Here is a 12,566-nt window from a genome sequence, read left to right on the forward strand (position 1 = left end):
GTCATTGTTGTTTGGCGGGTCCAGGCTGGGGATTCGAACCCGCCACCTTAGGTGTACGTGGCTGGCGCCTTAGCCGGTTGAGCTATAGGCGCCGAGCCTGCACTGATTCTCTTGCCACAGGTCGGCTTTTAGAGCAATCTACTTTAGTTAAATATCCTGTCCCCGACATTTTCTTTGAAGTACAGCTGAGAATGTAAAGGTACTCCACAGGCTTTCCCTTTGCGGCGGCTCCGCCCTCTCCATGAAGCCACGCCTCTTCCCCAGGCCGCCTCAGTTTCTCCAAGAGAGGAGCGAGTTTAGTTGGCGCTCTGTAATTCCTGCAGCTTACTCGGAAGAAGTTTTATTTAGTCGTCAGGAGCGCCTCCTAGCTGAGGATCAACCACTGCACTCAAGACGAGTTAAAAATGTACACGGCCATCTTACTGAACAGCTGAAGACAAAGAAAGTTCGAGTTCGAGGTTCGGGCGCCGCCATATTGGTGTCGGGAGGTTTCGGCGTCTGAGACTGTCTAGCTAATAGCGGCGATGTTTAGGGACCCAGGCACACTTGCTTCTCTCTGCCCTAAGATAGTCTCATCTTCTGGACTAGCAAAGGGCTTGGGCATCCTTTGTACGGCACAGCTTTAGACATGGCCGCTTCCAGCAAGAGGTTGCCGGGGGCGGCCATCATACTTTCATTACAGCGCTTAAAAAAACAAATAAACCCAGAATCCTGTTCTGTGGAAGGTTGCCGGGGAACGGCAGACGACAGCCTTAAAGTCACGACTGAGTCTGCGCACCGGCCCTCGGAACGAGAAGCGCTTATACCGCGGTGAGGCGGTGTGGTCGGGCGATGAATTTCGGGTTAAGGGCGCGGAGACAGGATAAATATGCAGGGTTGATTTGAGAAATGGTCAAACCCTGAGCCAGTGGAGAATGGTGACCGGGAGACTACGGTGGCTCTACTGGGTCAATTAAGGATGCTCGTAAGGGTCAATAACGAAGGGGCTGACCGATTAGTGATTGGGCGTCTGAACCTTGTGGGGGCTCCGTGGTGGCGGGGTCTTTCTGAAGACCGTGGATTGAGAATATGTGAGATTCAATAAATTAAGAGTTCTATGAAGTGTCTTGATTGGCAGGGTGCTGAGTCTGGAGCCAAATGAGGTTCTTCAAAGACGCTGATTTGAAGAGTATTAGGGCTCAGTGATTGGAGGTTCTAAGTTATGTGGGCAGTAATAGTTTGGGTACTGGAATTGGTGATTGTGGAAACTTTGGGGTTCAGTGAGAGGTTAATTCAGTGATGAGGGAGTCAGTGGAAATCAATGTTTGCAAAATACTATGGACCATCAGTTATTGAGACTTCCCTTATCTTAATCAGTGGAGAATCTGAGATATTGATTGGTCTTTTGGAGATAAGGGCCTGGGGAATAGAGGGATCAATGAGGATCAGTGATTGGGACTGTCAGTTGTGTATCCATAATTGGGTACTGTGGGGTTATCATTTGATGCCCAGTTGTTGAGATCTCACTGAAGATCAGTGTGGGTTTGTGATTATGATCTGTGTAATTCACTGTTTGTCAATCACATTGGATTCAGTGAACTTTGTAAAATTAAGTAACCGGTAGTCTCTCAAGTCAGATTGGACATATGGACATACCAGTAACTATGAGAACTTCTGTGGGCTGAAAAATGGGGGCTGTGATTGGGGACACTATCTGCGGCTATGATTAGGAGGCTTTCTTCCTTTTTTTTGGAGACAGAGTCTCACTTTACCACCCTTGGTAGAGTGCTTGGTGTCACAGATCACAGCAACCTCCAGCTCTTGGGCTTAGGTGATTCTCTTGCCCCAGCCTCCGGAGTAGCTGGGACTACAGGCACCGCCACAACACCCGGCTATTTTTTTTGGTTGCAGTTCGGCGGGGCCGGGTTTGAACCCACTATCCTCTGTACACGGAGCTGGCGCCCTACTCACTGAGCCACAGGCGCCTCCCGATTAGGAGGCTTTTAGAGGGCTTGGTGTTGAGGAGGCTCGTGAAATTCAGAGATTGGGCATGGGAAAATTAGGGCTTTGAGGCTGCAACCCAACATAATAGGAACACATTTCATCCACGTGATACTTTCTATCTGACAAGTAGCCCGTTCCTCTTGGCCAAGGTTCACCTCCAAACTCTTTTTTGAAACTCTCCCCCTTTTTAACTTTTCACACAGTAAATTAGAAAATGACTTGAAAACATGGAATACTTGCCTAAAAGAACAGGTTATTAAACATATGGCTTCCATTGTTCTTATCAAGGATCTAATGCATATTTCTCCTAATGTTTCCTTTAAGGTTCTTTCTAGTAAAGGTAATGACATGCCCATTTTGACAGCATCCTAAGAGTGAGGCTGATTTCTGGAAATCTGTTCTGACTCCATGGCAGCTAAGATGGATGTGACCTTGCCTGTGGTTGGAAAAAAAAAAGAGTTTACTGAGTAAGTATCTCAAATGATAATGTAAAATATTTAGCTGACAGAGCAAACAGAGTTTTTGGAAAATAGTTTTATGTAGGATTAACTTAAAAATAAATTATTGAAGGATGAGAAACAATGTGGAATTTACTGTGTTCTAAGAGGCTTTTTGCCTTGGCCTGTATTTTTTAAGCATGGCATGTTTGACCTCCACTAATCAGTTCCTTATAAAGTCCTGGTAGAAAAATTCATTAAAGCCTGAGCAAGAGTGAAACCCTGTCTCTACTAAAAATAGAAAAGTTAGCCAGGTATGGTGGTGCCCTTGTAGTTCCAGTTACTTGGGATTCTGAGGATTACTTGAGCCCAGGAGTTTGAGGTTACTGTGAATTACGATGCCATGGCACTCTACCCAGGGCAGCAGAGTGAGACTCTATCTCAAAAAAAAAAAAAAAAACCCCAGAAACAAAAAAACAAAAACTAATCCAAAACCTATATTCAGGTGTCAATTAATAATGTCATTTTATAGCAACTTTTCTTTTTCCATTCCAGGATCCAATTCAGGATCATATGCTGCCTTTAGATGACACATCTGTTAGTCTCCTTTAATCAGGAGCAGTTCCTCAGTCTTTGTCTTTCATGAAGTCAACATTTTTGAAGAGCATAGGTCAGTTATTTTTATAGTGTCATTCAATATGGTTTTATCTGACATTTCCTCATGATTAAGTTCAGGTATGCATTTGGGGGTCATGAGAACCACAGAAAGGATATTGTGCCCTTCGTAGTACATCTTATCAGGAGGCACATAGTGTCATGTATCTTATTACTTGTATCAGTTACTCAAGTCATATTAACTGATCACTTGATTAAGGTGACTACCAAGTTTTTCTAGGGTAAAAGTACTAGGTTTACTTTTATAATTATTAAATATCTGAGGAGGAGCTTGTGCTGTATAACTATTTCTCATCCAGCTTTTACCAATGGTTTTGGCATCTGTTGATTCTGCTGTCTCATTTAAAGTTGAAGGAAATTATTTACTCATCTACAGACCTAGATGGTCACAGACTTAGGGCCAGAGCACAGGCCTTTGTTCTTGCAGGCCAGAACATTTGTCACACCCCTATTTGACTTGAACCTTGCCAGAGGATGAATAAATAAGCCCAGGGAAGTGAGGAAGGTAGCATACTCTCTTAGGCAAAGAAGTGAGATTAACTGCCCCAGCTTACTGGATCCCAGGCTTCTTGCCAGTTCAGGATGATGAATATGTAAATAATGAAGTGTGTGTGTGTGTGTGTGTGTGTGTGAGATAATTGCAGAGTAAGAAACATTCTGCTTCCCAAGTTGAGCCACTGTTAATATTTTTTGTAATTCAAACAAAAAGTTTTCTACACATTTATAAAATCATGTGATTATAACTTTTTTCAGTTTTTTAAGAAATTGAGATATAATTTGTATAGAAAACAGCATTTTGCTTAATGAATTTTTTCATATATGTACCCATCACCCAGATAACTACTTTTGTGACTTACTGGTATAACTTAACTAATACTTTAATTAAGCAAAGAAGTATTTTTATTTTATTTAACATTTAGGAAGATCACTTTTTATTTCTCCTGCAGAAGTGACAGGAATCTTAAGTAGTTAATCTTAATATCATTGAGACAGATTTGTAATTATTTCTTGTGAACAGATATACTTTAACAAAAGACTCATGGAGAAAGGTTATAAAGGAGCTTTCCATGGTGATGGAAATGTTTTATACCCTGATTGTGTGGTGGTTACATGGGTGAATATATATATCAAAAGAGACTTGTTTTATTTATTTATTTATTTTTTTGAGACAGTCTCACTTTGTCACCCTTGGTAGAATGCTGTGGTGTCATAGCTCACGGCAACGTCAAACTCTTCCGCTCAAGCAATTCTCTTGCCTCAGCCTCCCAGGTACCTGGGGCTATAGACTCCTGCCACAATGCCCTGCTTTTTTTTTTTTTTTTTTTTTTGCCTCTTGCTCTGGCTCAGGCTGGTCTTGACCTGTGAGCTCAGGCAATCTACCCGCCTCAGCCTCCCAGAGCACTAGGATTACAGGCATGAACTACAGCACCAGCTGACACTTATTTTTTGTATGTAAATTATACCTCAATAATTTTTTTTATTTTTTGAGACAAATTCTTATTTTGTCATCCTTGGTAGAGTGCTGTTATATCATAGCTCATAGCAACCTTAAACTTGTGGACTCAAGTGATCCTCTTGCCTGAGCCTCTAGAGTAGCTGGGATTATAGGTGCCCGCTATAAACCTGGCTAATTTTTCTATTATTATAGAGATGAGGTCTTGCTCTTGCTCAGACTGGTCTCAAACTCCTGAGTTCAAGCAATCCACCTGCCTTGGCCTCCCAGAGTGGTAGGATTATAAGCATGAGCCACTGTGCCCAGCCTAAGAAAAAAAAATTTTAAAGGCACATTAAGCTCACTGCTTAGTTTCTTCCATTAGTGATGTGATAATTAAATGCCGCTTTCATACTAACCATGCTTTCTTTTTCTTTTTTTTTTTTTTGAGACAGAGCCTCAAGCTGTCCCCCTGGGTAGAGTGCTGTGGCATCACATCTCACAGCAACCTCCAACTCCTAGGCTCAAGCGAGTCTCCTGCCTCCGCCTCCCAAGTAGCTGGGACCACAGGTGCCTGCCACAACGCCTGGCTATTTTTTGGTTGCAGCCATCATTGTTGTTTGGCGGGCCCGGGCTGGATTTGAACCCACCACCTTAGGTATATGTGGCTGGTGCCTTAGCCACTTGAGCCACAGGTGCTGAGCCTAACCATGCTTTCTTAAGCTTTATGACCTATATAGTGTTTCAAAGCATTTGAAAAAAATGAGAGATAAAGGATATGTATTGCTTACTAAGAGAAAAGTAAAATAGTAAATCATTTTGCACTCTAGTATTATGAATTTTTCTTTTTCTTTCTTTTTTTTTTGCTGGGGCTGGGTTTGAACCCACCACCTCTGGTATATGAGGCCAGCATCCTACTACTTTGAGCCACAGTTGCTGCCCTATGTATTTTTTGGTATTTATACCCACTTTTGAGATCCTGGTAGAGAATATTTCCAGCACTCTAGAATTATTCCCCTCTTTATTTTTATTTTTTTGTATAGCAGGCCAGGGCCAGGTTTGAACCCACCACCCAGGATGCATAGGGTGGCACTCTAATCACTGAGGTACGGGTGCCCAGCCTGTTCCCTTCTTTAAATAATGACTTATTAGTAGATTAGTGAGAAAGGACTTCTATAAAACAAAGCTGGGTAAATGATTCATTTTGAAATAATTTTTTCTACAATATAAAGATACTATTAAAACTAGTTCTTTGGGCGGGGCCTGTGGCTCAAAGGAGTAGGGCACTAGCCCCATATACCGGAGGTGGTGGGTTCAAACCCAGGCCCGGCCAAAAACTGCAAAAAAAAAAATAGTGCCTTCTGGTAATTACTATATTAATTGGAAGCTATTCATTTTCCTTAAGAAACTCATAATTTTAGTCACATTCTTTTTTATAAGTTCAGTTGGGCTCTTTGTATAATTTCTTCCTTTCAGAGAATCTATTTCCTCTTACCAATATAACTGAACTTCATCAGCTATTGCAATAGTATTGTTTTACAAGTAAAACAAACAACAGGTTTTACCAATATGATTAAGCAATATAATTCTTCCTCGTTTTAAGTAATTCATTTTGTCAGGACCTTGGTCATCAACCGTCACACTGAAGTAGTTTGATCTAGTGAACCAGCTGTGTTATTAACCTTTGCTACAAAGAAAGTTTACTTCTAGCTGTCCAGTTATGATGGCTATTCTTTCAGGTGGAAGATGATAATATTTCAGAGATTTCTCTTTTTCAGTGCTGAGCATGCTGTGAGGACAAGCTTAATATTTAGGGATACTTATTACTGAGATCTTTGACATGCATTACAATCAGAATGTCCTTTTTTTTTTTCTTTTAAGACAATGACTCAATCTACTGACCAGGCTAGAGTGCAATGATGTCATCATAGTGCACTGCAACCCAACTCCTGGTCTGAAATGATCCTCTTGCCTCAGCTTCCTGAGTAACTGGAACTATAGGCATACACCACCACACGCAGCTAATGTTTTATTATTGTAAAGACAGGGTCTTCTGTGTTGGTCAGTCTGGTCTCAAACTTCTGGCCTTAATCAATCCTCCTGACTGGGCCTCCCGAAGTGCTAGAATTTTAAGCATGACCCACCATACCTAGCCTGAATAAATCATTTTTAATTTCTCATTCATACTTGACACTTGAAAATATACAACTAAATAAAATTTATTTTTCCAGCTATGGCCTATTTTTCTCAACCTCTTCTGATAAATTTTCTTACCAGAAGAAACTCAGAACCCACCAACTATGTAAGAATAGGGCAGTCACTGATTACTGTCCGAGGGATTACTCATGATTATGTAAAGAAACCTCTGAGAGTAATTTGCTATGCAGTAGAACTACTGGGACATAGGGGATTTTGTGCTTAGCTTTAGTAGTTTTCTAAAATGGTTGAACCAGTTTGCAGCCCCACCAGCCATGTGTGGGAGCTCCTGCTGCCCTTAGCTGTGACTTTTTACTTCCAGCCTATAAATTCTGACACAGCATGTTCATAGGACCCATATGAATGAATGAAAAATTTGAACATTCTTCATTAATATTTTGTACCAATTTATTTCCATATTTCCTAACACATGGATATTTCAGAAATAGGGAGTCCCATCTTAAGGTAGTCATATCTAATCAGAATTCCAATTTTTTTAAGAGAAAAGAATTTTTAATATTGTGATTTTTTTTTTAAATATCACTACAAATTTATAGGTTTTAATAGGTTAAAATTTGGTGAACATAGCACTCATGTGGAACCACTGGGCTGTAGGTATTCTTATGGTTAGCTTCTGTAGATACGGTCCGTTTTCTCTTCACACTTTACCTTGCATGGTTACATCCTCAAGGATGGTTTCTCTGACCCCTTGCCAGGACTCATCTGCTGAAGACATGTCCTTGCTTTCTGGCACTCTCCAGATTGCGGAGGTATCACATCTTGTATTTTTTGCTGCAGATGTAAACTTAGCCTTTTTGCAAGGAGCTCCAATTCTTTTAAGTGAAAATTAGTGGGAGAGATCATAATCTGAGTGCTAGCATGAAACATAAGGCTTTTCTAGTTGGGTTGACATCAGCCCAGGTCACTAAGGGAGCGCAGACACAAAAGACCTTATTTTTATTATTTATTCATTTATTTATTTATTTTAGAGATAATCTTATTTTGTCACCCTCAGTAGAGTGCCATAGCGTCACAGCTTACAGCATCCTCCAGCTCTTGGGCTTAGGCGATTCTCTTGCCTCAGCCTTCTGAGTAGCTGGGACTATAGGCGCCCACCACAATGCCCAGCTATTTTTTTGTTGTTGTTGTTGCAGTTTGGCCAGGGCCAGGTTTGAACCTGCCACCCTCGGTATATGGGGCTGGCACTCTATTCAATGAGCCACAGATGCTGCCTAATTTTTAAAGTCATATGTTATTCTATTGATAATTTGAATACAGATCTAACATTAAATATGCAAATACATTGCACAGTATTTATTTATAGTCTTATACTAGGATTTACTCTTTTTCTTTTATAATTTGTTAAGCCATACAGTTATTTTATTTTATTTTTTTGAGACAGAGTCTCACTCTGTCTCCCTCGGTAGAGTGCTATGGCATCATAGCTCACAGCAACCTCCAACTCTTGGGGTTAAGTGATTCTCTTGCCTCAGTCTCCCGAGTAGCTAGGACTACAGGTGCCCACCACGATGCCAAGGCCGTTTTAGCTGGCCAGGGTGGGCTTCAGAAACCTGCCACCCTCGGTATATGGGCCTGCACCCTACCCACTGAGCCACAGGTGCCGCTCCATACAGTTATTTCTTAAACATCTTGGTTAAAAGTAACATAGTTGTTCTCATCTGCTGAAAATTATTATTATTATTTTATTTATTTATTTTGAGATAGCGCCTCAAGCTGTCACCCTGGGTAGAGTGCTGTGGCATCACAGCTCACAGCAACCTCCAACTCCTGGGCTCAAGTGATTCTCCTGCCTTTGCCTCCCAAGTAGCTGGGACTACAAGCGCCTGCCACAATGCCCAGCTATTTTTTTTTTTGGTTACAGCCATCATTGTTGTTTCGCAGCCTGGGCTGGATCTGAACCCACCAACTTAGGTATATGTGGTTGGTGCCTTAGCCGCTTGAGCTACAGGTGCTGAGCCTAAAAATTATTTTTTGATGACACTATTAGTTTAGTCTTTTAGTAATTATTTGTGATCATAATTTGAATATATCTTACTAATGTTACACCATTATTTTACTTTGCTTTAGGTTCTTTGTAATATTTTCCTAAAAGTTATACAAGTCCTTGTCCAGTATATGCTTGGGCCCAATTCTTTAAGTTTTAAGGATATTTGTTTTTTAAAACTTGCAGTTATTTCTTAGTAGCAACTTTTACTTCCTGAATGGTCTGTGTTATGTGTTCATGTTTAGGTTGGATGGTACCTTTATTTCTTGTACCACAGTGATTTAGAGCATAGATATATAAGATTTACATAGAGAATTTGCAAGTTCCAAGACAGCACTAATCCCTCACAGCTCTATTTTCTGTTTTCTCTTTCTCCATTCTGCTCTCCCAGTCTCTGTCTTCACAGGTCAAGAAGAGCGGAAGATGATTGAGTCCCAGGTGAGGATGACATTAAGTAGCTCAGTTTCCTTTCTTGGGGAAACTGTCATAGAAAAAGTATGTATTGTAAGCATATACACTTTGTCATAGACTGAGTTCTCAGGAAAACAGACTTGGAGAAGGAGATTTTCACACAGGAACTTTTTGGGGTAGCCCTTGGAACACCTGTAAGGCAGTGAAAGAAGCAGGATTGGGCAGAGGGAGTTTTGAACAGAGGCCTCAGCTGATCTTATAAAATACTCTAGAGGTGGGGTGGCCTTCAGCATTTTTGAGAATGGAGGCAACTAGTTTATGATCATAGACTGCCCCAAGGAGGGAGGACAGCCCTGGGTAGGGCAGCTCCCTGTGGCCTGGGACAATCCCAGAAAAGCACCAGCCAGTCTATCAGGGGGATTTGGGTGGAACACCATGGCCTCCTTTCTACACATGGATGCAATGGCAAGACACATACATACTGCTCTACTTGACATATTAGTACTGAGAACCACACCACTTTTTAAAACCAGGTACATAATGCTATATCACATGCATGAAATATGACAGATTAAACTAGTTCCCCATTTTATGGACATTCGTATAGTTTTCAAACTTGATATTACAAGCAGTGAAGTGAGGAACATTCTTTGTCAGAATATAGATGTACAAAGTAGAGAGTCCACCTAAAGTCAGTAACTGTAATCTTCCTGGTAGTTCAACGGAAAGGCAAATACGTTAGCCCCTGATTTACACTGGGAGTAGGAAGAAGCATATTGTTATCTGCAGGGGAAAATGAACTTTTCAAGGTACTTTCTGAAGGTATTTCCCTGAGAGGCTTTCTCATGGCCAAGGCAGAGCTGCGCTGCTTCTCACAGTGTGATCCTGGGACATGGGCTTCTCCAGGGAGCCTGTTAGAGATACAGAATGGCAGGGCTCACGCTGCTGGCTGGGGTAATATGTGGGTGGATAGTAGTAGGCTGGGTGTGGTGGCTCACCCCTATAATCCTGGCACTTTGGGAGGCCAAAGTGTGGGGATCACCTGAGCTCAGGAGTTGGAGAACAACCTTAGCAAGAGTGAGACCCCATCTCTACTAAAAATAGAAAAAACAAGCTATGACACCATGGCACTCAACCGAGGTTGACAGAGTAAGACCCTGTTTGAAAAAAAAAGAAAAAATTAAAGGCTTTGGGTGATCTTTCTGTACAGGAATGTATGAAAAGCACTGATAGTGATCATAGACAAAATACTTAACAATAACTAATAAATGCAGAAGCAGGTTGGGTTATTTTTTAACTTTTCCCTGGGAAGCAGCATTTTAGCCCCAAGGCAAAACTCCCATTGCTTCAGGTGACCTAAACCATCAGGTCCTAGCTCCCCCAATGATACGATAGTGTTTTCTGCATCAGAGTCATAACAGGTTCTAATTCCTCTGTGATCTGTGATCTGTATGTGTAATGGAAATGCTAAATTCTAATAAGAAGAATGTGAGAATACGAACGGTTTCTTTTGGGGGATTCAGGAGGGTTCCTCCACATTTACTCAAGTCCTAAATTTGATCTGTATCTGTATTTGATTTGTATCTGTAGCTTGATCTAGACTGAGGAACAGATGTGCTGCCCAGCATTTAAATTACTGTTATCACCCTTGTATGTCTGTGCTGGTTTGGCAACAAACAATTAAGCATCTTATTCCCTAGCAAGTCTCTGTCTCAGGAGTTCCCAGCTCCTAGATGCCCTGTGTCCTGACAAACTCACTCTTCCCCCTTGGCCCTGAGTTTCTGCATTCCTACCTCCTTGAAGGTCTTCCTCAAGCAGGACCCCACTTTCTGGAAAGCCTGCTCTCTCAGTCTTTCCTAGGTCTTTTGCCCAATCCCTGCAGCCATTGTCAGTGCCTCCAACCTTAGAAATCATTACCACTTCCAAACCACAAATCTTTTCTTTTCTCCCCTAGCCACCTTCATCTCCTGAAGCAATTTCCCTGCTTGATAATTGCAAATCCTGTTTCTTTTCTTTCCCTCCTTCTCTTCCTTCCTTCCTTTCTTCTTCTTTTTTTTTTTTTTTTTTGAGACAGTTTCAAGCTGTTGACCTGGGTAGAGTGCTTTAGCGTCATAGCTCACAGCGAACTCAGACTCTTGGGCTCAAGCGATCCTCTTGCCTCTATTTTTAGTAGAGATGGGTCAGCCTGGTCTTGAACCCATGAGCTCAAGCAGTCCACCCACTTCAGCCTCCCAGAGTGCTGGGATTACAGGCATGAGCACATCCTGTTTCTTATTCTTTCTCAAGTCCAGCAGTGTGTCTTCACACTTACCAGATAATCTGGCTGAGGCTGAAATCAGAGGATATGTTTTGATTGTTCTGCTGACTTAGAGTATCATTCACCCCCTTCTTTAGTATAAAAGGCAGGACAGAGTAGTAGTTAAGAGCACAGACCCTGGAACTAGACTGCTGGGCTTGAATCCCAGTCCTAAAAAGCTGTGTGATCTTGGACAAGTCATTAAACCTCTTTGTGCTCTAGTTTCTTTTTCATAATGTGGGGATAATGGCAGTATTTACCTGTCTGCAGTGTGTCTATTACAGTCACTGAAGTCCTCCTTCCTTCATGCCTGGGATAGAGCTCCCCCACTTTGTTTCTCATGACAACTACTCAAAAACACTGTGCCAGGGTGGCACCTGTGGCTCTGTGAGTAGGGTGCTGGCCCCATACACCGAGGGTTTGGTTTCAAGAATGCCCTCCAGTGGAGGGTTCAAGCCCAGCCCTGGACAAACTGCAACAAAAAATAGCCAGGCGTTGTGGCAGGCACCTGTAGTCCCAGCTACTTGGGAGGCTGAGGCAGAAGAATCGCCTAAGCCCAGGAGTTGGAGGTTGGTGTGAGCTGTGACTCCACAGCACTCTACCAAAGGCAATAAAGTGAGACTCTGTCTCTAAAAAAAAACACTAGGCCAGACACACAGAGGGTCTTCGACGTTTATTGACTCAAAGTATGAATGACAACAGTAGGTGCCTTCAACATGATTTTCATTTTTCCCACCATATGTAACACAAAGCCAAGAATGGAAGAGGCATCCTAGATAGATAAATGATCAGGGTAAGGCCTGCCTTATGACTATTGTAAAAATCAGTACCAATCCCCCTTGAACATTTTCCCATGTGACCCATTGTCATTTCAGTTTAAACAGACACCTGTGTCATTCAAAGATGTGGTTGTGGGCTTCACCCAAGAGGAGTGGCATGGGCTGAATCCTGCTCAGAGGACCCTATACCGGGATGTGATGCTGGAGACCTACAGCAACCTTGTCTCAGTGGGTAAGAAAAGCTTTGCCAGGCTCGGTGCCTGTGGCTCAAGCAGCTAAGGCACCAGCCACATACACCTAAGGTGGCGGGTTCGAATCCCCAGCCTGGGCCCGCCAAACAACAATGAGGGCT

At 42.1% G+C, this 12,566-nt stretch overlaps 2 protein-coding genes across 2 annotated transcripts in view; one reads left to right on the forward strand and one right to left on the reverse strand.

Moving 5' to 3' along the window:
* Positions 1 to 12,566, reverse strand: part of LOC100946545 (zinc finger protein 569) — a 100,067-nt gene that overhangs the window by 58,619 nt on the left and 28,882 nt on the right. The window lies entirely within an intron of this gene.
* Positions 5,088 to 12,566, forward strand: part of ZNF793 (zinc finger protein 793) — a 13,857-nt gene continuing 6,378 nt past the window's right edge. Inside the window, exons 1-3 of the mRNA XM_012809090.2 lie at positions 5,088 to 5,097; positions 9,120 to 9,166; positions 12,311 to 12,446. Coding sequence (XP_012664544.1) covers positions 9,152 to 9,166; positions 12,311 to 12,446 — 151 coding nt within the window. The 5' untranslated portion in view covers positions 5,088 to 5,097; positions 9,120 to 9,151. The remainder of the gene's footprint in view (positions 5,098 to 9,119; positions 9,167 to 12,310; positions 12,447 to 12,566) is intronic.

Source organism: Otolemur garnettii, unplaced genomic scaffold (assembly GCF_000181295.1).
Source record: "Otolemur garnettii isolate 467f Iridium unplaced genomic scaffold, OtoGar3 scaffold00100, whole genome shotgun sequence".
NCBI lineage: Eukaryota > Metazoa > Chordata > Mammalia > Primates > Galagidae > Otolemur > Otolemur garnettii.